Below are 26,061 nucleotides of genomic sequence, written 5' to 3' on the forward strand. Positions count from 1 at the left end.
TTTTAGGAAAATAAAAAAATCTGTTTTCAGCTCCCTCTAGATTTTTATTTCAGGTGCATGTCTCCCTGGAAGATTCCCTTAGCCTGTGTGCAGGCCTGGAGCTGCAGAGTGCACTACACAGTGGCGGCCGCTCCTGTTCTCCACCCACCCCAACCCCATTTCTCCCATCTTATTTTTTTCTTTCTTTCTGTACTTTATTGATATTTAAGGGACTCCTTTTTGTGTACTACAAATAGCAGCTGAGAGCCTGGCTCTGGCATCAGGCTGCCTGTGTGTTTCCATCTCTCTTGGGCAAGTCATTGCCTCTGTTCTGTATATAAGGGTGCCTGTTCCAGCAGGGAGTGGATTTGCTGAGAGATGGTCATCCAGTATTAGCTGTTGCTTTTACTTAGTGCTATCCATGGTATTCAGGACTAACAGGTTCTGAACCCATCGGTAGCAACAGATAATTCTTCATAAACCCAGACTGAAGCATAGTTACACTGGGGGGGGGGGGGGGGGGGGGCGGAATCCTGTTGTGGTCACCTAAGCCAGAACTACCCCCTCCTCCTCCCCCCCCCTCCGCACCCATATCACCTCTGGTGATTAGTGTTTCTTCCAGTGAGCTCACCTTTTGCATATTCCAGGTCCATATTTAGTCCACGAATGGTAGACAATATTTTAATGTTGGCTGGGACACTTCCTGTGTTTATTGTAAGCATCTCAGGATGCTGCCTAACTTTCTAATGGGCCCCTGGGAGAGCAAGGAATGGAAACTATTTATGTCTCTATCTGGAAGGAATGATCATCGTAAGGAAATGCTCAGGATTGATCCAGTGCAATTAACTTTGAGCCCACCTGTGCATCATTGCCCACCTGTGCATCGTTGTCGCAGACTGACACTGATTGTTGTCTGATCCGCCCATGTCAGCGCGGGAGCCACCTTGAAGCCAGGTGGTGGTGGCGCACGCCTTTAATCCCAGAACCCAGGAGGCAGAGGCAGGCGGATCTCTTGAGAGCTGAGGCCAGCCTGGTCTGTAGAACTATTGAACACTTGAAATGGGCAAAACACCTGGATAACTTTAACCATTGAAATGATATGTTTGGTATATTGGGTCAAATAAGATAGGAAAATTCATCTCATCTATTTCTTCTAGGAAAATTTAACTTAAGTTTTCTAAACATATACTCTGTGTAATTACATCACAGCATAACACATATATACATCACATGTAGGTGTATGGTAGTGAAGGGTTTATGTGCATACCTGTATTCTAAGTTGGGATTGCTCTGAGGACAACAGTTATGGCTTAGGCTTTCTGGGGGCTCATGTCTTTCTGTATTCTTTGGGTCTAAACTATGCAGAAGCATGCCTTGTCCTGCTGGTCACCAGATTCCTTGCAGATCTGCAAAAATGGGACGTGATAATGGACTGGTGAAAACTGTGAAGTTATAGCTTAATCTAATTTAGAAGTTCTACAAGTTACCATCTTAGATGATAAATCCCTGCCCGCAGGAGGCAGAGGCAGGAGGATCTCAGAGTCTGAGGCCAACCTGGTCGACACAGGAAGTACCAAAACTACATAGTGAGACCCTGTGTCAAAACAAAAAAAAGAAAGAAAAGAGGGCTGGAGAGATGGCTCAGAGGTTAAGAGCACTGGCTGCTCTTCCAGGGGTCACGAATTCAATTCCCAGCAACCTCATGGTGCCTCCAAGGTATCTATAATGAGATCTGGTGCCCTCTTCTGGCATGCAGGCCAAACAATGTATACTTAATAAATACATCTTTAAAAAAAGAATAAAACATGGTGTGAATTAATTATAACACCTTAAATTTCAAGGTCTTCCAGGCTATATGATTTTCATTTTGGCTAGAAAGGCTGTAGTATATTTTGGACAGCCTTACTTTTGTAAGTGGGGTCAAAGAACAGGCACCTGGCCACAAGTCTAGCAAGCCTGTAACTGCCAGTGCCAGCTGGACTCACTGTCTAAAGCAAATGGAGGCACAGAAAGAAGTCACTGGGATCATATTTGGGCCTCTGGCTATTTGAAGACAACTGGGCTTGTGGGTCTGTAAAGTTGGCAACGTCAGACACTCTGTTGCCTTTACTATCCCAGTGCTGCTCCCTGGTTTACTTTCACACTTGTGTTCTGGGCCTCCAGGATAGTGGTATAGGTGGGTGGTAAAGGCTCAACAAGAACCGTGAGTCTGTGTAAGACTGGGGTTGGGCATCATCCCTGAGGTGGGTTTGCAAGAGTCCCTCCAGATATATATACATTTTCTCTTCCCTTAGTTTTCATTCCCCAAGAGCCAGCTATCTTACTGGTCCCCACCTTTGCAGGGATGACCACCACCTCCTTTCCAGACTTGGTTCAAGGCTCGTCAGGTCTATTTAAGACCTGTGTCAACTGGGTGGCACACACCTTTAGTCCAAGCATTTGGGGGCAGAGGCAGGTGGATCTCTGACTTCAAAGCCAAGTGGGTCTGCATAGTGAGTTCCAAGATAGCCAGGGCTATATATAGAGACCTTGTCTCAAACAAGCAAACCAACAAAAAAGTCCTGTCCTTTTTCCTATGCTGTCATGTTCTTCAGTCCTTAAGTTTCCAGGAAAATCAGTTATTAGAAAGTTGGATTTAAAGTCTTAAGTCTTTTAACTTCAGCCACCAAACTTTTCTTATCATGGATGGTGAACGTACTATAAGGACAGCCAGCCTTTCTTAGAAAGGGATCCAGTCCAAAAGCTGGCATGGTCTCTGCTACTTACCATGAAAATAATGAACTGGTTGTTCATTAGCCTGGTTGACTCCTTGCTCCTTGGGTTCTCCGTGTACCAAACCAGGTCCTAAGAATGTGCTGCACGGCTTTGTTAGAAGGACCTCAGAAGCTAAGTGTGGCATTTTTAAAAAGACTTATTTATTACGTATACAGTGTTCTGCCTGTCTGTAATAAGAGGCACCAGATCTCATTACAGATGGTTGTGAGCTGCTATGTGGTTGCTGGGAATTGAACTCAGGACCTCTGGAAGAGTAGAAGGTAGTGCTCTTCACCACGGAGTCATTCTCCATTTATAAGCTGGTAATCCCAGCATAGAAGGACCAAGGCAGGAAGGTTGCAAGACTGATACCTACTTGATTTCTGCTTTCTGTCACAGCACTTTAGATATATAGAAGGAAGTTTGCTCCTCCCTAGCCTGGATAATAGGGCAGGTGGTACCTTCTTACAGTGAGACCTGGTTAAACATACATTTGCCTGTGTGAGGGTGGTAGACAGGTAGATGGCTAATTGCTGGCACACTGGAATTGTGGTCTATGTTCACCAGTGGCTTTTGTGCCCCTGTGAACAGATGGCCTACTGTCAGCACATTGGTGTGGAATTCATGTTCATTAATGATTTGGAACAATGCCAATGGATCCGGCAGAAGTTTGAGACTCCTGGAATCATGCAGTTCACCAATGAGGAAAAGCGGACCCTGCTGGCCAGGCTTGTACGGTCCACCAGGTAAAGAGGTGTGATTTGGGCCATAGGCGCCCAGGGGATCCATGGAGTATTTGTGGAGTCTGGGTAGCCTGTCCTCCAGGGTGGTGAGCAAGCAGGAGAACAGAATTGGCCTCCATTGTACCCTCTTGTCATTTGAGAATGCCTAACATTGAGACTGGCTCTATGGACATTGTTCTTCAAGGTGCTTGGTTCTCTATCCAGGTTTGAGGAGTTCTTACAGCGGAAGTGGTCTTCTGAGAAGCGTTTTGGTCTGGAAGGCTGTGAGGTGCTGATCCCTGCCCTCAAGACAATCATTGACAAGTCAAGTGAAAATGGAATAGACTATGTGATCATGGGAATGCCACACAGGTACTTTAGGTCGATGGGGCCTTGGAGACACAGTAGTTGGGCCCTGCTGTTCCCTCATCCAGTGCAGCTAGAGATCTGATGGTATCTGAGTGTATGAAGATGTGTTGCTTTCCAAGTTTTTCACCCACCCACATCAGGGTGACTACAGAGTCAGGGTCAAAGTAAAAGCCAAATATGGTTAGACTTGTATTTCATTCTATAGTGAGTTTTGTTAAAATTAAATCGAGGTAGACATGGTAATACATACCTATAATCACAGTACTTGAGAGGCTAGGGCAGGAAGATCACAAAATTCAAGTCCAACTTGGACTTTAAAGTGCTAGACTAGCCTTTGTTGCACACACAGTATATCATAAGTAAATCAACCCCAGTGCCATTGCTGCTGTCTCACTTGTAATAATGACCGCTCTCTGAGGTTTGGGAGAGGTGGGGAGCTGGAGCTGATAGCTTTTGTGCTTTCTGCTTTTTCTTGTTCATGGGTTTGGATCATAACTGTTCTTGGGCTACAAACCAAGGATGTGTCCTGGGTGAGGGGTAGGGTCGGGCAGCTTTGCCCTGGAGATTACTCACTCTTCCCTGTGTCCCAGAGGACGACTGAACGTGCTTGCGAATGTCATCAGGAAGGAGCTGGAGCAGATTTTCTGTCAGTTTGACTCAAAGCTGGAAGCAGCGGATGAGGTGAGGTTCTGTATGGAGATATATCCACTGTGGTTGGTCTGCCTGAGACCCCTACAGCCACTGGTTTCTCAGAAGGTCTTCACCAAAGCGCCAGTCTTCCAGACCATTTACAGTTGCCTTCCTTACTGGAACTGGCCCACCTCCTCTACCTGCCTTATATCCCTCCTGCTGGGGGAAAGACTATTTTACTTCTGCCCAGGTGACCCTATACTTGTGCCTGGGGGGATAATGTTGGGGAAGCTTTCCCCTTCCTCCTACAGTTGGACCCTAGGAGTCAAAATCCCATCTGTAGGGCTGCCGTTAAGAATGAACCGCTTCTACCATCATCACTCAACAATCATTGCCATATTTATCATCAGGGTTCCGGGGACATGAAGTACCACTTGGGCATGTATCACCGCAGGATCAACCGTGTGACGGACAGAAACATCACTCTGTCCCTGGTGGCAAACCCTTCCCACCTAGAGGCTGCTGACCCTGTGGTGATGGGCAAGACCAAAGCCGAGCAGTTTTATTGTGGAGATACTGAAGGGAAAAAGGTGAGGCCCTGAGAGACTGTGAGTAAAGTTCCTTCTGCCCGTATTCCACACAGTGCTTTACAGATTGTCTTCACAGTACTGATGGAGGAACAGAAAAAGGGACTGCAGGGAAAAGGTGTGGGACTCAGATGTCAGAAGAGAGTGTCACTGATCAGGCCAAAAGTGCATGTCAGACAGCTCCCAACTGCCCTGGCATTTCCTTTGTGTGATAGAGAATGCTGCATATTGGTTAGCTGGCCTATAAACCTTTATCTGACTGTAATCTTATCCTTATTTAACCTCAGGATATAATTCTTAGTTGTAGCAAATTTTACATTTCCATAAAGTTGTTTAGTTCTTATTTAAAAATGGTATTAAGGAGCTGGTGAGGTGGCTCAGAGGTTAAGAGCACTGACTACTCTTCTAGAGGTCCTGAGTTCAATTCCTAGCAACTACATGTTGGCTCACAACTATCTATAATGAGATCTGGTGCCCTCTCTGGCATGTTGGCATACATGCAGGAGGAACACTATGTATATAATAGATTAATATATAAATTTTTTTAAAATGATGTTAAAAACTAAGAAACCGGGGGAAAAGTCATCTATTCATATTCATTGTACGTGGTATAATGTCCATTGAGTGATATGTAAAAAAGTCACTGTCAGCCCACTCTCAAGGATCTTTGCTGTTTGAAGAAAAAAAGGTAAAAGAAAAGGGGGGAGAATGTCAGGAAGTCATTGAACAGTGAGTAAAGCAGAGCTGCAAAACGGACCATATAGTGCTTTAGAATAAGCACGTCTACAGACATGGTTAGATGAGACAGTCGGACGTATCAGGGCTGGAGAGATGCCTGGATGGCCAAGAATACATGATATTCTTGGAGTGGACCTGAGCTCAGTTCCCAGCACTCACACCTTTGAATGACTGCCTGTAACTGTAGCTGCAGGGAATCTAATGCTGTTTGGCCTAGCACACTCTGCACATTGTACATGTATACACACATAATTTAAAAGCCAAAAAAAAAGTTAAGATATTGAAGAAACAATATGATTTAGGGAGGTAAAAGGAAAGAATATTCTGTGAAGATGGACAAAAAGTAGAGAGAGGGTTGGGACCATAGCGGCAGCCAGCCTCTCAGAGTAGCCTGTAGAGGGACAGTTAGGGTAGGGTCTGCAGTACTTCTTTTTTATTTATTTAAAGACAAATTCATACTCTAGCCCAGATTAGTCTCATCTAAGAGAGTCTGCTTCAGCCATTCCTAAGTGCTTGAATTTTATATGTGTACCACCATACCTGGTTTTGCTATTTAAAATACTATAATTCAAGGCTGGAGAGATGGCTCAGCAGTTAAAAACTCCTGTTGTTCTTGGAGATGTGGTGCACAGAATGCATGAAGGCAAAACTCCTACATACAAGTTAAAGAAGAAAAAACAAGTTATAAGTCATAGTATTATGCTTGGTGACTTAGAGGAAAGTGACAGAGCTGCTTGGGATGGCCTTGAGAGGTGAAAGTAATTCCTCACTGATGGTGCTGTCCCAGGCACCCAGAGGACACTTACTGGGTCCCAGTGTGGGGCTGGGTGGTGCCATAGAAAGTCTTTAAGTAGACAGAGAACACCTACAGTGAGGCTTCAGCTGTGTTGGGAGACAAGTAGCCCCACGTCCACTTAGAACACTGGGGCTATGTGAGGGGGCTGACCCGGATATTTGGTATTGGGTAGTAAAATGAAGTTGTAAGTAGGTTTAGGTGGCTTCTGCCTTTGAAAATGTAGACAAAATCCACTCAGGCAGACCTTGTTTAGAATATTAGATGTGTCCTGAAAGGTGATAAAATAATGAGAAAGGTAGCAGAGAAGAGTTCAATATTTGGTCCCTTTTAGGATCTAAATGAAGGGAATTGGCTGGCTCCTGGTTGGCTGGAAATTCACACATATTTTGGTTTGGGTTGGGTTTTTTAACTTAATTTATCTTATTGCATTAGTGTTATACCTGCATGTATGTCTATGTGAGGGTGTTGTGAGCTGCCATATGGGCACTGGGAATTGAACTCAGGTCCTCTGGAAGAACAGACAGTGCTCTTGCGTGATAAGCCATCTCTGCAGCGCCATTCCTCGTGTTCTAAGGAGTGTCCTATTCACGTGTACTTCATTGTTGTGCTTTCCCAGTGCAGGGAGCTGCCAGCCCGATTTCTGAGTTACTTCCTCACCTTGCTCTAAGTGCCTTGCATGATCTCAGCTAGGTGAAGAGAAAGCTTAGTTGACCTCTTGTCTATTTTTGCTACTTTTCTGACATTCCTTAGAAATGATTTGACTTTGCTAAATCTAGAACTCAGTAAGATGGCAGGTTATATAACCTTAGTGCTCAGGAAAAACTGCATACTTTGTGTAAATTGGGCTGAGGTCAGTCTATAACCTTGTACGTTGAGAAGCTCACCTAATTTGACTTGGTACTAGTGTGGCCTTTGAGATTTTGTATTCCAGAAACATTTCCTCGGTGAAAGTTTAAATCCCTGCTCTAGCCGAGTTTTAGTTACTTCTCTGTGGCTGTGATCAGACACTGTGACCAAAAGCAGCTAGGAGAGGCATGTCACTTCAGCCACAGCTCCATACCACAGTCTTCCATCCGAGGTCAGGCACCAGCTGCAGGCCAGAACCGAGGCCGACCGTGGAGAGAGCTGCTTAACGGCCTGTCCCTCATAGTTTGCTCAGCCTGCTTTCCTACAGCACCCAGGACCGTCAGCCCAAGGGGGGCGCTACCCACAGCGAATTGAGCCCTCCCACACCAGTCATCAATCAGGAGACAGTCCGGTGGGGATGTTTTCTCAGTTGAGGTTCCCTTTCCAAATGACTAATTTGTGCCAGTTGATATAAAGCTAGCCTGTATAGGGCTGGAGAGATGGCTCAGAGGTTAAGAGCATTGCCTCTTCTTCCAAAGGTCCTGAGTTCAATTCCCAGCAACCACATGGTGGCTCACAACCATCTATAATGGGGTCTGGTGCCCTCTTCTGGCCTGCAGGCATACACACAGACAGAATATTGTATACATAATAAATAAGTAAATTAAAAAAAAAAAAAAAGCTAGCCTGTATAAGCGCTCAGCCCAGTGCAAAGGAAAACTTGTTCCTGCCAGAGGTGTTAGATCTCTGGACTCAAGGGAAGCCCACATGTGCCTAGGATGATTTCAATAGCTCATCACCATTTCCCAGTATAATACCATAAGGATTTAGCAGGGGCCCTGTGTTTAGTTTGCAGCACTGTATAAAACTGAGTATGATGGTACAGTCCTATAATACCAACTCTCGGGAGGTAGAAGTAAAGGATGAAGAGTTCAGAGGTCATCCTTGTCTACATAGAAACTTTTAAGCCAGCCTTGGCTCATGAAGCCCTCTTTTAAACACCCAGGTACCAAAAGGAGAAGGAATTCTGCCTCTAAATAGTTTCAGACTCACACTGAATTTTCAGTTCTTCCCTAGATCTGTAGCTGCCCCCCCCCACACACCTCACAGTGCTTAAACATGCCAGCTTACTTCCTTAAAATCAACTCATTTGCTCTGTTTTTGTTTTGTTGGTGGGTTTTGAGTGTGTGTGTGTGTGTGTGTGTGTGTGTGTGTGTGTTGAGAACCCTAACTAATATAAGGGATTAGGATAGAAATAGGCTATATAGCCAAAGAATGGGTCCGACTGGGAATGCTGAGCTAATATGTAAACTCTGTGGGTAGCTGGAGATGTTGATAGATGTGGTATACAGAGATATAGAAATAACATTTGTGTGTGCACACCCATATATTCACTAGCCCTGTGCTTAGAGACTGGTGTTGGTTAACAGATAGCTATGAATCTAAGTCCTGTCCTTTACTGGAGGAATCAGGACTGGTAATAGACAGCACAACATGAGGCTGCAGTGCTGTGATACCAGAAAATAAGGTACCCTGAAAGACACAGCATATTGAAATAATGTGAGCATCAGAATAACTGATGGTATCATGAACTATCATGTGCTCTGTAGAGCTTATGTGCTCACTCTGTAGAATGAGAGGAATCATGAGCATACAATCATAAATCAGGGAGAAGGAAGAAGATGCAATTAATAGATGCAGAAGTAATAAATCAGAGATCATCATTCATTAGCCACTCAAGGAACTAGCTGAGGTGGGTCCAGATGTTGCTGAGGCTCAGATGAAGGTTTGCTCGAGAAGGAATAAGATGAAGTTCTTCCCACCAATTTCACTGTGTGCTCATTGCTGAGAAGATGAATTGAAGAGAAATTGGCAGACAATGACCAGACCAAGTGACCAGAGCTAACCTATCTGGTATACAGGAGCAGCCAGAGATATAACAACTGAGGAAACATTCCCTGGGGTGGCTGGGGCTGGAGTTGCTTTCTTGGACGGGAGGGTTTGTAAGGTGTAGAAGGCTATCTAGCAGTTCTCTGTATTCAAGGCAGGTGCTAGCAGGCAGTGGCACATGTGGATATGGCAGCAAGTCAGGCTAGAAGGGATGCCCTTCTAGAAGTCTTCTGTGCTGCTGTTACTTTGTGAGTTGTGAATAACCTTAAAACGTTACTCTTGAAAAAAATTATGAGCTGCACAAGATAACTCAGTACATAAAGGAGTTTGCTTGATCCCCAGAACCTACAAAAATGTGGAAAAAGGGAACCCACCTCTACAAGGTGGTCTTCTGACCTCCACACATGCTGTGGCGTGTGTACCCTATTCTCCATTTCATGCACACAAACTCAAGTAAGAAAAACTAATTGCAGCTCATTTCATCCACTTGTTTTGTGAACTGAATGTCAAGATGTTTTACATTTGGAGTCTCTTTTGCAGGTGATGTCTATCCTGCTGCATGGGGACGCTGCCTTTGCTGGGCAGGGCATCGTGTATGAGACCTTCCATCTCAGTGATTTGCCATCCTACACAACCCATGGCACTGTACATGTGGTTGTCAACAACCAGGTAACCTTAGGTGTCTGTCACCTCCTATGTGTCTCCCTGGCCATCTAAAATTTGGACAACTCATAGCATTAGAGAGCTGGCTAAATGATTAAGAGAGCACGGCTGTTCTTCCAGATGTCCTGAGTTCAATTCCCAGCACCTACATGCCAGATCACAACTGTCTATAACTGTAGTCCTAGGAATCTGATGCCCTCTTCTGTTGTGTGTACAAAACACATACAAAATAAACAAATTTCTTTGGGTAACACAGAAAGCCACTTTTTACAATGGAAAGATTTTACATTATTAAAGGGAGGGCATTATTGTTTTAGAGTATTTCTGTCTAGAGCCACAGTTATAAGTAATTGGTTTTCTCATTAAGAAACTGGAGTCCTATATACACATATTACTATCGGCTTTTATCCACCATTATGCAGTCCTTTAAAACAGTTTTCACAGAAGTAGTCACTACAGATTGTTTCATAAAATGGACTTCTAATCTTAGAGTTTTCTTCTTTCAAGTATTCTTCTAGTTGTCACGGTTCAGTTCTGCTCAGTGTTGATATGTCATCTATTACCTACTATGTCCTTCCTTCGGGTCATCTCACCCAATACATGTAACTCTCCCTGACACATACTCCACTGCTGATTAAGTATAAGTAACATATTATACTTATGTTAAGCATCAAAGAGAGTAAGAGCTGCTGTGCTCTACTAACACAGAACTCAGATTCCATGGGGGGGGTGGGGTCAAAATACCAAGAAGGAAAGGGAGGCCAGAGGTTGATAGCGGGTAATTCCCTGCTTGATGAATAAGTGGAAACTTAAAGCCCAAATAGATAAATGGTGGGGTGGAGCAGGAAGTCTTTATGTCTAAAGAAGTTTATCTATCATAGATGTTTATATGTGACCATCACAGATGTTTAATATGAGCCTGAGCTGCCGTCAGCCAGTACTCAGAAAGCTCCAGGGGAATAGCTCAGCCTACAGAGCCCTTGCCTGTGGACCCAAGTTCAGTCCCCAACTACCATATAAAAATTGTGTATAAGGGCTGGAGAGATGACTCAGCAGTTAAGAGTACTGATTACTCTTCTAGAAGACCCAGGTTCAATTCCCGGGACCCACATGGCAGCTTACAGTTGTCTGTAACTCTGGTTCAGGAAGATCCAAAGCCTTCTTTGGTCTCTGCAAGCACACACATGATGCACTTATATATATGCTGGCAAAAAATAAATTTTTTAAAAAGGTGCACATGAGCACTCGGGAGGCAGAGGCAGGCGGATCTCTGTGAGTTCGAGACCAGCCTGGTCTACAAGAGCTAGCTCCAGGACAGGCTCTAAAGCTGCAGAGAAACCCTGTCTCAAAAAACAAAAACAAAAAAAAAAACAAAAAACAAAAACAAAAAAAGAAGGTGCACATGATTGCATACACTTATAATCTCAGAGATAGGAGGGTAGCAACAAGGATCTAATTGGTGAACTCAAGGTCAATGGAGACCCTGTCTCAAACCAAGTGGACGGCATTACTGAGTATAATACCTGAGGTTGTCCTCTGCCCGCTACATGCGTGCATTTACAAAGAAAGCTGCAGACCAGATGCATTGTGAGATTGTGGGAGGGACTGGTAAGTGACAAAGTGATATCACACTGCATGGCAAAGCTGCCATTGAGTGTGTGTGGTCTGCAACATATCAAATCAGGCAGCTCACATGCAGTAAGTAATTCAGTCCATGGGATTGTCACCTGTGCAGTAATCTCTCTCTCTCTCTCTCTCTCTCTCTCTCTCTCTCTCTTTCTCTCTCTCTCTCTCCCCTCTCCCTCTCCCTCTCTCCCTCTCTCTCTCCCTCTCCCTCTCTCCCTTTCTCCCATTAATCCCTGGCTGGCTGAAAACTTGATATGTAGACCAGGATGACATAGAACTCACAGAGATACACCTGCTGTTGCTTCCCAGCACTGGGGTTAAAGGCATGTGCCGCCACATCCAGCTATGGCATTATTATTTTCCAAAAAGGAACATTGAGAAACAGACTGAGGAGCTCGCTTGCGGTAGATGATAGTACTAGTATATAATCTGCCTGCCTTCAGAGAACGGTGTTAAGAAGCCTTGGGAAAAAATACCAAGGACAAAGAAATATCTTTTAAAATAAACAAAAAGCTCCACTAATGAACTTTCTGCCTTTATTATATTGTGGTGAAATACCTAGCAAGCTCATTATCATAACCATTTCTAATGAACCGTTTAATTGTATTAAACACATCCATAATATGCAGTCACCACCATTCATCTCTGTCAACAGAAGCTCCACATTAAACAACCACTGCCTGGAACCGGAGAGGGGCTTGCTGCCCTCCCAGAGGACCTGAGTGGAGTCTCCAGTACCCACTTTGGGCCTTTCATAATTACCCAGCGTCAGCTTTTTTTCTGGCTTCTGTGGTCACCCACACACGTGTATCAGGCACTCACAGACAGACATATAGACAGACACACACAGTAAAATAAATGTTAAACAAAAACAATTGCTGCCTATTCTCTGTTCCCTCTCCCCTGCTCCTGGTAACCACCATTTTACTGTCTGTCTCTAATTTGTGGTTACTCTGGGTACCTTATTTAAGTGGCACTCTATAGTATTCGTCTTCTTCTTTTTTTTTTTTTTTTTTTTTTTTTTTTTTTTTTTTTTTTTTTTTTTTTTTTTTTTTTTTTGGTTTTTTCGAGACAGGGTTTCTCTGCAGCTTTTTTTTTTGGAGCCTGTCCTGGAACTAGCTCTTGTAGACCAGGCTGGCCTCGTCTTCTTCTTTTTTAAAAAAAAATATTTATTATATATACAGTATTCTGTCTGTGTGTATGCCTGCAGGCCAGAAGAGGGCACCAGACCTCATTACAGATGGTTGTGAGCCACCATATGGTTTCTGGGAATTGAACTCAGGACCTTTGGAAGAAGAGGCAATGCTCTTAACCTCTGAGCCATCTCTTCAGCCCCGTCTTCTTCTTTTAAAAAAAATAATTTATTTAACTTTATTTTATGTGCATTGGTGTGAAGGTGTCAGATCCCCTGGAACTGGAGTTACAGACAGTTGTGAGCTGCCATGTGGGTACTGGAATTGAACCCAGGTCCTCTGGAAGAGCAGCCAGTGCTCTTAACCACTGAGCCATCTCTCCAGCCTCCAGTATTTGTCTTCTTAAGATAATTCTCCTTCACTAATTTTAATGCCTTCAAGGTCCATCTTGTTGTACTATGTCAGAATCTTTTTAAGTCTGAATAACATTCCCCTAGGAATGCTCCACATTTTGTTCAGTTATCTATTGATAGACACTTGAGTCCTCTCCGTTTACCTGTTTTGATAATGCTGCTGTGAACATGGTGTAAAGATATTCTTCAGGACCCTCCTTTCAGATGTTTTGGCTATACACCTATGAGTGGAATTGCTGGCTTATAGAAGAGTTCCATTTAAACTTTTGTTTTATTTGTTTTGTGGAGTTTTTGTTTGGTTTTTGGAGACAGGGTTTCTCTGTAGCTTTGGAACCTGTCCTAGCACTCTGTAGACCAGGCTGGCCTCGGAATCAGAGACCCACCTGCCTCTGCCTCCCAAGTGCTGGGATTAAAGGTGTGCACCACCAATGCCTGGCTTGTGAAGTTTATTAATTGTATGTTTGGTTTTTAGCTCCTCCTCTGTAGCCCAGGCTAACTGGTACTCACAAGGTAGACCAGCCCGGCCTCATTTATAAAGTTCCTTTCTGCCTTCTGAGTACTGAGCAGTTTCAAAGTTTAGTGTTTTCTCTGCACATACTATCCATGGATTCCAACTGTACCTAGCCATACCACACCTTTAATCCCAGCGCTCAAGAGGCAGGAACAGGTAGATCTCTGAGTTTGAGGCCAGCAAGGAATACATGCGTTTCAGGCCAGTCAGAGTTATATAGTCAGACCCTGCTTCAAAAAACAGTGGGAAAAAAAAGTGGTGGTCATCGGGGACTAGGGAGATACTTCAGCTGGTAATGTAGTTGCCACGCTAGTATGAGGACCTTAATGAAGTTACAGTGTTGGGGTGGCAGAGGCAGGCAGATTCTAGGTGCAGTCTATCTAGCCAGTCCCGCCAGTTGGAGAGTTAGAGGTTCAGTGAGACATTGATGTTTGACCTCCACAGTGTGCTTGCCTATCCCCGTGTGAGAACAAGCCACACACATAAGCCACCTCCACACAAAGAAATTAGAGGGAGAGGGAGAATTTGGCCTCTCTAAAGTGCTGAGCTTGGCTGTCTTGATCATTTCTGTTTCAGTACTGGGGATCAAATCCAGGGCTTTGTGCACACTAGGGAAGCGTGCTACTACTAACCTACTTCACCTGTAGCAGAGGAATGGAACAGTTATGCATTGGGGAAGCAAAATCATAAGCTTCAATATAGACTTATATGTAGTTACATAAGTATGCCTGCAGAGAAAATCTGGAAAGAAAAATAAAAATGTTCACACCAGCCCAGCAGTGGTGGTGCGTCCCTCTAACCCTAGCTCCTGGGAGGCAGAGTTTGCAGGCGTACTTTGTAGCCTGGTCTACAAAGCAAGTTTCAAGTTTCAGGACAGCCAGGGCTGCACAGAGAAACCCTATCTTGGAAAACCAAGAAAAGAAAGAAAAAAAGTTAGTATAACAGCCTATTTCCTCTTCCAATCCCCTATGTTAAACATACATGAATTTTGTTATCAGAGTAGGGGAAACAAGCAAAACTTAAGCAAAGAAGCCACGTAGGGCACATAGGCTGTGCTCAGTACTGCCTACCAGCCTCTGTACCCTGTACTACCATTTCCAGGTACCCTGTTGCCTGATCACGTGTTCCGTAATTACAGATTGGCTTCACCACAGACCCTCGGATGGCACGTTCCTCCCCCTACCCCACTGATGTGGCCCGAGTGGTGAACGCCCCCATTTTCCATGTCAACTCAGATGACCCTGAAGCTGTCATGTATGTATGCAAGGTGGCAGCTGAGTGGAGAAGCACCTTCCACAAGGATGTTGTCGTTGACCTGGTAAGTGATGGCAGGACAAGCCATCCAAGCAGAATGTCTGGCCTGTCCCTTAGCCTTGCTAAGTCACCTTGGGCCTTTGTAATGTCATACTTCAGGTAGGATCCTTCTGGGTCTAGAGTATTTAGATACACACTTGCCTCTGAATACTACTCAGTGGGAGCTATATGGTCCATCTTGTCTTATGTAGGACTGCTTTACAAATAGTTTGTGCCGGGTGGTGCAGGCTTGTAATCCCAGCACTCAGGAGGCAGAGGCAGGTGGATCTCTTGAGTTCAAGGCCAGCCTGGTCTACAGAACAAGTTCCAGGACAGCCAGGGCTACACAGAAAAACCCTGTCTCAAAAAAAACAAAAATTAATTTCTCCATGTAAAAGAAAGAAAATCAAAATCTTAGCTGTAGAGGAAGTACATTGAAGCAAAGCAGTAACAGCCATGTTGCCATCACACAGATATGGCAGATAACCCCCCACAGACGCATAATGGTGTTCTTTTCTACAGACCAGCCACTCTCTCTCATAGTCCTCTCTTGCGACTCTGACTAGGTATGTTATCGACGCAATGGCCACAATGAGATGGACGAGCCTATGTTTACACAACCACTCATGTACAAGCAGATCCGCAAGCAGAAGCCTGTACTGCAGAAGTATGCAGAACTGTTGGTATCCCAGGGTGTCGTCAACCAGCCCGAATATGAGGTGTGTCCTGGCAGGCCTTTGGCCCTAAGCAAACTAGAGAAGGTCATCCCAGCCAGTCTTCTTCCTAGGACCCCATGAAAGCACGTAGGTCTTGACAGCTGTAGCATTCCAGCATTTCAGCTTGAACTTTAGAGGAGGAGGAGAAAGTGTTATAGAGATGAGGGAGTGACTACCCAATAGCTTCTCTGTTGACACGGGCTATTTGGGTTGAGAGATGTCTGAACAGGGGTCCATGCAGCTTGGTAAAGATCCTGTATAGTCTGCACAGAGCATCTGTCACCTGACAGTGTGAACAACAGTTGTAGACATCCGGGCTGGTGCTGAGGCCCAGACTGGACAGCTGCTGAAGGGGCAGCTCTAAAGCCTAATTACAAATACATAAAACTGAAGCAGTTCTTAGGAAAAAACGTTTGGTCTAGGGGCTCAGACTAAACAGACTCTAAGCCAAATGATGCAGGGAATGAGGACCAGAAATTAAAGGCTTCTTTCAGGTGTTAAAGAGGCTGTTTGTTAGAAACTGGCAATTCTGAGTAAATACAGTGGGTGGGTCATTCATTGGGTGTGCAAAAGTGCAGAGGGACTGAAGGCCAGGGTACAGTAAGCCTGTATGCCATGGGTGTGCTGTGCTCGGTCAGCTATGTGTATCCCCCCACTCTTCCAGGAGGAAATCTCCAAGTATGACAAGATCTGTGAGGAAGCATTCACCAGATCTAAAGATGAGAAGATCTTGCACATCAAGCACTGGCTGGATTCCCCCTGGCCTGGTAAGCAAGGGACCATTACCCCAGATAGACTCCTTGTAAATAGGATGTAACCATGAAGCCCCTTCCTAGACAAAGCTCCAGCTCTCCTCTTCTGTACCCATAACACATAGTGAGTGTTCCATTCAGCAAGGCCTGTGGTCCTCAGGGTGGCCATCTAGGCTTTATTGTCTCTTACTTTCCATTTACGCAAAACCACATGGTACTGCAGTGAAAGGCAGAGCTATTACTCTGGTCTGCTCTGCAGGTGTCCCTTCCAAAAGATGGCATGCCCCAGCCTATCTCTGTTCTCTTAGGTTTTTTCACCCTGGATGGACAGCCCAGGAGCATGTCCTGCCCCTCTACTGGCCTGGAGGAGGATGTCTTGGCCCACATTGGGAATGTCGCCAGCTCTGTACCTGTGGAGAACTTTACCATCCATGGAGGTAACCAACCCTGCACTGTAGAAACTCCCTGTCCCGAGCCCACTGGGTGTGTTGGTAGACTCAGCTCCCGCAACATTCAAGTTCCTTCACTTGGAAAGAAGCAGAGGTCACCATTTTGCTGTCCTAACACTGGGTGACAAAGGCTCTGCCTGTGTCTGTGTCCCTGAAGCACAGACAGTAAGATGTCCACATGAGCTGGGCCTGCAGTATTGGGAGTGCTACTCTTTTTTTTTTTTTTTTTTTAATTTATTTATTTATTGGGTTTTCTAGGCAGGATTTCTCTGTGTAGTTTTGGACCCTGTCCTAGAATTCACTCTGTAGGCCTGACTGCCCTCGAACGCACAGAGATTCATCTGCTTCTGACTCCCAAGTGCCAGGATTAAAGGCGAGTGCACCACCACTGCCCAGCATCTCATTCTCTTTCTCTGCAGGGCTGAGCCGGATCTTGAAGACTCGGAAGGAGCTAGTGACAAACAGGACTGTGGACTGGGCCCTGGCGGAGTACATGGCATTCGGATCACTCCTGAAGGAAGGCATCCACGTCCGGCTGAGTGGCCAGGATGTGGAGCGGGGCACCTTTAGGTAACAAAAATATTTACCCTTCAGTTTGAAACGGAATGGAAGGGCTTTGGTATCTAATACTCCAGAGTGGGGAAATCATTTCCAGAAAAGTCACTGCATCCTCAATGTCGAGGCTGCCTCACCCTTTCCTCTTATGTTGTGGATGCTCCGTTTATATGCTGGGAGGGTTGTACTCGGAAGCATCTGGCAGAAAGACAAGTTGTCACAGTGGATCTACTAGAGCTTCAAGTTTCAAGTGTTTGGTTCAAATATGTGTACTCCTGCTTATTAATCTTGTCATTCTGCCTCAGCCATCGCCACCATGTGCTCCATGATCAGAATGTAGACAAAAGGACCTGCATCCCCATGAACCACCTTTGGCCCAATCAGGCCCCCTACACTGTTTGCAACAGCTCGCTGTCTGAGTATGGTGTCCTGGGTAAGGCCAGCCCCAACCCCACCTCAAGTCTTCTGCATCCCTTGCCTGGTGTCCTGACATGCCATTCTTCCTTTTCTGTCCATTATAGGCTTTGAGCTGGGCTTTGCCATGGCTAGCCCTAATGCTCTGGTTCTCTGGGAGGCTCAGTTTGGTGATTTCAACAACATGGCACAGTGCATTATTGACCAGTTCATCTGCCCAGGACAGGCAAAGTGGGTGCGGCAGAATGGCATTGTGCTCCTGTTGCCTCATGGCATGGAAGGCATGGTGAGATCTTCCCCTTGCCCACCAAATTCAAGACCTGGGAAGGACCTGTTCAGGACCCCATCCCAAAGACCAGAGTGTTCTGTTAGTGTTTCCCAGCCACTTGATGGGAAAACTAGAAGACTTTGGAAGGCAAGAGTGGCCCAGCTGCATGCAGCCTGAGTAGCCATCCCTAGATGGGCAGCAGATGGTGCTGATGCTGCTCCGTCTCCACATCCCTGCTGCCCTGTACTTTGCTAGTGGGAAAGGGAAGAATCAAATGAGTTCTGACATCAGGAGGAAGAAACAAGTACAGTAGATGTCAGCATGTGAGAACTTGCAAACTGATTTGTGTGTCTGCTTCCAGGGTCCAGAGCATTCCTCTGCCCGCCCAGAGCGGTTTCTGCAGATGTGCAATGATGATCCAGATGTCCTACCTGTGAGTAGAACAGACCCTGATAATCAGTTGCCTACGGGCATCTAGGAAAGAATTCCATTTGGATGTCCTGAGGGGTCAGATCTCAGCTGCAGCTGGCGCTCCCTCTGGCTTAGGAATCAGAGTGGGTAGCTCAGTGCGATCCCATGCCTGCTCATCTCCCTGAAATAGGCTACTTCATTTGTTTCCTGCTGTTGCTGAAAGCCGAGGATCCTCGGTCTGACCTCTTAAGTGACATTGCCATTGCTCTGGTTCCAGTAGGATTTTAAAGAACTCAGACCTCTACTGGGAGTCAGTTTCTAAGGAAGAATAGACTTAACTATAGCCAGCACCTGTGTCTCCTATATTCCATACATCCACTGCCAAGCAGTAGCCTTGAGAAGCTGCCAAGGGTTAAATGGGACCAGACTCAGGGAACCTGTGGCGCCTGCTTCTCACTGTCTGTAGTGAGTCCTTGAGTCTCCAGTGAGACATCCCGAGGCACCTCTGCCCTAAGTTACCCTTCTCCCAGGCAAAGTGCTCACAGCTGCTGCTGGCCTCTGGCCATTTCCTTCCATGCTGCAGAATCTGCAGGAAGACAACTTTGATATCAATCAGCTATACGACTGCAACTGGATTGTTGTCAACTGTTCCACCCCTGGCAACTTCTTCCATGTACTTCGACGACAGATCCTGCTGCCCTTCCGGAAGCCGGTCAGTGCTGGGTTCTCCAGAATGACCAGGGTGCTGGCCTTCCTGTGTTACCACAAAGACAGACTCCCCTGGTGTCTGTTCCTCTAGGTTGGGTGGATGATACCTAAAGGGGAATAAGGGTGAGATGTGTTCTCAGGAAGCCAGGCCTGTTGTTATGAATGGCAGCGAACTGCACATTCTCACTCCTAAGCTGCGTCCTCACATGCTCCTGAGTACCACATGTGAGAGTCTGACAGAATACAGTCATCAGCTCAGCAGGGAGGACAGGTATAGCCGTGGTATATTGAGAAATAAGACAGCTTGTCATGTAGGTATGCTGAGCACTGGAAAAAAGGTGAGCCCCAGCAGGGACCGAGGAGTTCCAGGAGCCCAGAAAGCAGCTTTTGAGCTGCGTGTTGAAGTGTGAGTAGGAGTTGTGTGGGGAGGCTAAGTGGGGTAAGGATACAGGGAGGTCCTGCTGCCCTGGGATACCGCAGAAGGTGAATGCAAAGCTAAGGCTTCCAGCTTTGTGCACCCAGTAGCCTGCAGGCCCACCAGGCAGAACAGCCCTAGTGCTAGGCCTTCAGCTTTAGACAGACTAAAAGTGCCTTATCTCTAAGACCACCTGAGAGCTGCTCAGTTCACCAAGGACGGGCTCCAGGCAGATGGTCATGGAGAGTAAATCCCTACCCAGAAGAGGTAAACAGCAGAGAAATTGGTGTCTTCCTTTTTCTTCCTGTATTTTGTGAGTCTCCCATTGAGATGTGGAAGACAGACTATCCTTTGTACCCAAAATCAAGGTTTAGATGGCCCTTACCTTGTACCGCCATTCTAGAATCTTTAAAATATAGTCTACTGTGAGCTTATTTTGTCTTTCAGTTAATCGTCTTCACTCCCAAATCCCTGCTACGCCACCCTGAGGCAAGAACCAGCTTTGATGAGATGCTTCCAGGTAGGTGTGGGGGCTTATGTGTTTCCTGGAATGGTGTTAGCTCTGGTGGCTCTTTGCTGTTCTGTAGGGCTTATGGGGCTTGTATTTATCCATCTCGAGGCTCTTTCTGGATTTTTAGTCATGAGATAAAGACTGAGTAGCCCCGGGACTGCATTAAAATAGTAGTACATGGGGGCACACTCTCTTAGTCCCAGTGCTCTGGAGCCAAAGACAGGAGCATCTCTTGAGTTGTGGGTCAGCCTGCTCCAAACCAGTCAGAATCACACGGTCAGACCCTGTCTAACACACAACAAGAACAAAAGAGATCCTACTGTGTGTCTAGGGTTGACAGCTCACACCGCTCAGGGGCACAGGTCTGGGAGTGCGTTCCTCACTGTGAGGAAAAGGTTCAGGGAAAGGAATGTGCAGCTGCACTGCAGAGGTAGAAGTCTGTGGCTTGAGGTGTTTACCTGGAAAGTGACAAGCAGTGCTAATACAGGCCGTAGCTACCCAGATGAAAACTGCTTTTCTCTCGACCACCAAGCCCCTACAGTCTTCTATACAGCAAGCTTCTTGTTTATTTTCTACATTTTGTGTGTGGTAGCATTTACATGATGTGAAATCTACTGTCTTAACCATTTCAATGTTACGGAGGAACATTGTTACTTTGTACAGCCATCACACCATCAGGTAAAAAAATTGTTGTTTGGTTTGGTTTTTCAAGGCAGGGTTTCTCTGTGTAACAACTCTAGCTGTCCTGGAACTAGCTCTTGTAGACCAGGCTGCAATTAAAGGTGTGTACCACCACTGCCCTTGCCAGTGCCACACTGCTTACTATAGCTTTTATAGTTCATTTTGAAATTTTAAGCTTTGTCTTAAAATTTTATTTGGTTATTCATTGACCCTTGAGTTACTGTATGAGTTTTAGAGAGCAAGCCTTTCTTCTACAAAAATCATCATCATTTTATTTTACTTAATATATTTGTATGTGTGATGGGGAGTTTATATAGTATGTATAGAAGTGAGAGGACAACTTTCAGGAGTTGGTTCTTCCACATTATGGGATTCCAGGGGCTGAGCTCACGTCAGGTTTGCGTGGCAAGTGTTTTATCCCCTGAAACATCCTCACTTTCCACCTTCCATTTGATGCCATTATTTCTTCTTTCTTGCCCAGCTGTGTTTAGGACTTCCAGTAGTATGTTGAATAGAAGTGGTGAGGGTGGGCCTGCTACCTTTGTTCTTGACCTTAGAGGCACAGTTTACAGTCTTTCACCATTGGATATGATTTATGCCTCCTGAGTGCTGGGATTAAAGGCATGTGGCACCCCCGCCTGGCTTGAATATGATTTTTGCCATGGGTTTTTCATCTATCACTCTGTCGTTTCCCATTGAATGTTCAGTTGTGGAAACAGTCAAGTCTCCATGTTTGGTACACACCAGTTGTACCAGCAGTTGTTTAGACGTCGTGTCCTCTGAGTATTTGTACACTTGTAAGTTGTGTGTGAAAGTAGCCATCAGATGGTTGGTTTTTTTTAAGACAGTCTCTACTATGTAGCACTGAGTGTCATGGAACTCACTATGTAGAATGAACTGACCTTAAACTCAGAGAGATCCACTTGCTTCTGTCTCCTGAGTGCTAGGGTTAAAGATGCACATCCCCATGCCTGGTTCTACAACACTCTTAGTCTGAGCAAATTCACAGGCATCAGCAGCTCATGAGGTAGAAGTATCTCTAACCCTCAGAAATCATAGGTCCCAGCTACTGTGGGACAGCTCATGCACAGCCACCATGGAATAGGCCTGGAGAAAGAACCAGCCCAGCTGCAGCCACCATGGAATAGGCCTGGAGAAAGAACCAGCCCAGCTGTAGAAATTTTCTTGTAGGAACCCACTTCCAGCGTGTGATCCCAGAAGATGGCCCTGCAGCTCAGAACCCAAACGATGTCAAAAGACTACTCTTCTGCACTGGCAAGGTGTACTATGACCTCACCCGAGAGCGCAAAGCCAGGGGGTTGGCAGAGCAGGTGGCAATTACAAGGATTGAGCAGGTAAGAGCATGTGGTATAGCAGCTAGCTGCCAGTGTCCCACCTCTAGGGTATTTGGGCTATGGTGCTTTGGCAGAACGTTGTTTACTGAGGTTTCTAACCTTCCCCACCTGCAATAGCTGCAAGACTTTCCCTGCTGGAATTCCAACCTCCCTTTGTGTAACCCTCCCCACCCTCCTAATGTCCCTTTCTTGACCCCAGCTCTGCTCTCTTTCAGCTATCACCATTCCCCTTCGACCTCCTACTGAAGGAGGCACAGAAGTATCCCAATGCTGAGCTGGCCTGGTGCCAGGAGGAGCACAAGAACCAAGGCTACTATGACTATGTCAAGCCAAGACTTCGGACCACCATTGACCGTGCCAAGCCTGTCTGGTAAGGCCCAAGTCCCTAATGGGAGACCTGCTGGTGGGCAGTTAACCTGGAAGCAGGTAGAGAAGAACAGGCAGGGCCCACCTCTGACCGTTACCCTCATTACTCCCTCTCTGTCTGCCAGGTATGCTGGCCGAGACCCAGCAGCTGCTCCAGCCACCGGCAACAAGAAGACTCACCTGACAGAACTGCAGCGCTTCCTGGACACAGCCTTTGACCTGGACGCCTTCAAGAAATTCTCCTAGGTGCCCTGGAGCTGATCAGGCCATGGTCCCCCGAGTCCATGATGCTCTTTGCTTCTCAACTAAAGAATAGTGCCTCAGCACTGCCCACACTTCTGCCCTTTGCTGTGCCACATCCTCCCCACCCCCACTCCTGTTCTCATAGGAATTAAGCTGTTGTCTACTCCAGTGCTCAGCTGCTCCCCAGCCCAGATACTGCCAGCCTGGGCTGACTTCTCAGGCTGCACACCTTCCATGAGGCAATAAGGAGCAGGATGAAGAAAGGTCCCCTCAAGATATCCTAGGAAAGGCAGCTCTGGCCCTACCCACGCTCACTATGTAATCCTCCAGGATTGGAACAGAAATCCTGTGCGGCTTCCCAGGGCACTAGTAGTCAGTCCTTGTCACCTAGCAAGCCACAGATTCAAGACTAGGGTTAGCTTTGTCTTGCTAGGGCCAAACTAAGAAGTAATGGAGGAGCTATAGCTGGCAGATTTTGGGGGTATAATTCAGCTGTTGGGTGAGTGGAGAATGGTACAGAGCAGCTAAAAAGGCCTTAGCAACAAAGTTAGGTCCAGTTCTGCTACCCTTCTTGGGATTGGGCTGTGGGGAATTTGCCCTAACTACCATGCCTGGAGTGATTGGCTCTGAGTAGAGTCCAGAAGCTCCCTTGGGTCCCAAACCCCAGGCACTGGCTGCCTCTTGGTCCTGCTGAATCTTCTCCCCACTCCTCCCTGATCCCCCAGCCAGTTAATTCTCTTTCTGTTGTTCCCTTGAACACAAGGAAGCCCTGATAGATCCTTCTCTTCGCTGTGCCAAGGCAGGTCAGAAACAGGAGATCAGTGACTAAGGGCAAGGTGACCCTGGAGCCAGCTGTCCTTCCTTCCTCTTTTGACCTTCAAAGGGACAGATCTGATTTATTTATTTTGGTTAAAAAAAAGAAATGATAAAAAGGATAACCAACTTTGCATTGCATCGGCTTGACCCATAAACTACGTTATCATGGCCAGTCTGTCTGCTGTCATTCTGTGTTCCACCTCCTCACTAGCAGGCCCTTCCAGCCTGCTTGGGAACAGTCTTCTCACTGGGGAGGAAGTGCCAGGGGCCACTTGCCAACTGGATGTGTGCCCCACAGCTTTCTGCACCCCCTCATGGGCAACAGCAGTCATTGTACGTAGGTGTGTAATGCAAACTGAATGGCCTGCCCCTTCTGGCTGGTACCCTGCACTCTGGACTGGGCATTTATGTCTAAGTCAGCATTCCTCATCAGGTCATCCTAATGACTGCCTTTCATCCTGCAGATTTAAAGCCTCGGCAGCTCATTTAACCCGGATATGAGACCTTGCACCAGCAGTGGTCCTAGGACTGGGACCTTAGCCCAGACCCCTCACCCTATTCTCTATAGGCAGCACTAGCCCAAGCCTGGGGCTCCGGTGCCTTCAGCATCGCCTTTCCCCTGCCCCCTTCCCCCATGTAGCTTGGGTTGAAGCACTCCTAATAACTCCATCCGTACCCAGTAGAGAATGTCCTGGGATGGGAACAACAGCCCTTACTCTCAGGTGGGAAGTACACTATTTTGCATCTGTCTGAGGTCAGCACATTTGTTTTTGGTTGTTGGTTTGTTTTGGTTTTTTAGATTCAAATTGGCTTTTTTTAAACGAAATATTTATTTTTTATTATGTATACAATATTCTGTCTGTGTGTATGCCTGCAGGCCAGAAGAGGGCACCACACCCCATTACAGATGGCTGTGAGCCACCATGTAGTTGCTGGGAATTGAACTCAGGATCTTTGGAAGAGCAGGCAATGCTCTTAACCTCTGAGCCATCTCTCCAGCCCTCAAATTGGCTTTTATTATTCACCTACTTGATAGAAAAGGGGATTTGGTAAACAGGGTAGGGTTGTATGAAGAACAGCTAGGTTGGTCCACACTGCTGTTTACACAGAAGAACAGCACTGTCCTCCTGGCAGGTGCCATTGTCAGGTGCGCCTTTGAAAACATAGCCTATGCCGGGCGGTGGTGGCACATGCCTTTAATCCCAATACTCAAGAGGCAGGTGAATCTCTGTGAGTTCAAGGCCAGCCTGATCTACAAGAGCTAGTTCCAGGACAGGCTCCAAAGCCACAGAAAAACCCTGTCTTGAAAAGAAAAGGAAAGAAAAGAAAGAAAATACAGCCTAGGTCGGGTGGTGGTGGCGCACACCTTTAATCCCAGCACTTGGGAGGCAGAGGCAGGCGGATCTCTGTGAGTTCGAGGCCAGCCTGGTCTACAAGAGCTAGTTCCAGGACAAAGCTACAGAGAAACCCTGTCTTGAAAAAAAAAAAGAAAACGACACAGCCTACTGGACAGCAGTGGAAGCTCTCGCAGAAGGTGCACTTGCAGTCTTTGCAGCTGCAGGAGCTGCTGGTGGAGCGGGAGCAGCTAGGATGCATTCTGAGCTCTGATGAAGCTAAAGCCACAGAGCAAGTGCCGAGGTCGTCAGTCTGCGGGAAGTTGTGGTTGCTCAATGCTTGTACTCACCCGGTTTCCCCAGGGGTAGGTAGCTTAGAGCTGTGTGGAAGGTGCCAGAGGGAGTGTTCTGGGACTTCACTGCTGACCTCATCCTGCCGTCTCCCCTCAACCTAAACACCATTTAGAAAGGATAGACCTTGGCTGGAGAGATGGCTCAGAGGTTAAGAGCACTGGCTGTTCTTCCAGAGGTCCCGAGTTCAATTCAATGGTGGCTCACAACCATCTATAATGAGATCTAGTGCCCTCTCCTAACGTGTAGAGACACATGCAGACAGAACACTATACATAATAATTTAAAACAACCGGTAGACCAAGGCAGCTGTAGGAGGGAGAGTCACCATTTGGACTGAAAGGATGTCATGGGTCAAGGTGTCTTGAGTGAGTAGAGCCCAGAAAAGTGATCTGAGCGGGATTCTGAAGCAGCACAGCGTGGTAACCACTGGTGGTGACAGGCCTGGCTACTGCTGAAGCTATTGAAAGTCCTCTGTGTATGGGTCGGTGGCTCTGAGTACCCTGCACGGAGAAATGGCTTCATAAATAATACTCTCGAAAGACCAGGAAGAAGCCAGGTGTGGCCAGAATACCACTGAGCCCCAGCATAAACAGCAAGTGAGCAAAGATGAAAGACCAAGGCTGCTTAGTCCTAACTTTGTTATAGAGCATAGCTAGTTGTCTTGGAGACCGTCGGCCTGGACAGCTGAAAGAAGTCCCTTCCCACACTAAACCTCTGACCTGGTCAACTAGGAAACCAGCCCTGCTGAGAAGTTACCTAGGTT

The 26,061-nt window shown here is 46.4% G+C and overlaps 1 protein-coding gene across 2 annotated transcripts in view; it reads left to right on the forward strand.

Moving 5' to 3' along the window:
* Window positions 1-23,782, forward strand: part of Ogdh (oxoglutarate dehydrogenase) — a 64,541-nt gene extending 40,759 nt beyond the window's left edge. For both annotated transcript variants that reach the window (XM_038309688.1, XM_038309682.1), the window contains exons 6-23: window positions 3,325-3,479; window positions 3,681-3,827; window positions 4,415-4,505; window positions 4,865-5,044; window positions 9,852-9,980; window positions 14,796-14,975; window positions 15,517-15,669; window positions 16,331-16,433; window positions 16,727-16,855; window positions 17,287-17,437; window positions 17,728-17,855; window positions 17,944-18,122; window positions 18,466-18,537; window positions 19,099-19,227; window positions 20,086-20,158; window positions 22,022-22,185; window positions 22,401-22,555; window positions 22,677-23,782. In XM_038309688.1, coding sequence (XP_038165616.1) covers window positions 3,325-3,479; window positions 3,681-3,827; window positions 4,415-4,505; window positions 4,865-5,044; window positions 9,852-9,980; window positions 14,796-14,975; window positions 15,517-15,669; window positions 16,331-16,433; window positions 16,727-16,855; window positions 17,287-17,437; window positions 17,728-17,855; window positions 17,944-18,122; window positions 18,466-18,537; window positions 19,099-19,227; window positions 20,086-20,158; window positions 22,022-22,185; window positions 22,401-22,555; window positions 22,677-22,797 — 2,439 coding nt within the window. In that variant the 3' untranslated portion in view covers window positions 22,798-23,782. The remainder of the gene's footprint in view (window positions 1-3,324; window positions 3,480-3,680; window positions 3,828-4,414; window positions 4,506-4,864; window positions 5,045-9,851; window positions 9,981-14,795; window positions 14,976-15,516; window positions 15,670-16,330; window positions 16,434-16,726; window positions 16,856-17,286; window positions 17,438-17,727; window positions 17,856-17,943; window positions 18,123-18,465; window positions 18,538-19,098; window positions 19,228-20,085; window positions 20,159-22,021; window positions 22,186-22,400; window positions 22,556-22,676) is intronic.
* The last annotated feature ends 2,279 nt before the right edge of the window (window positions 23,783-26,061 follow it).

Source organism: Arvicola amphibius, chromosome 1 (genome assembly GCF_903992535.2).
Source record: "Arvicola amphibius chromosome 1, mArvAmp1.2, whole genome shotgun sequence".
NCBI classification, from domain to species: domain Eukaryota; kingdom Metazoa; phylum Chordata; class Mammalia; order Rodentia; family Cricetidae; genus Arvicola; species Arvicola amphibius.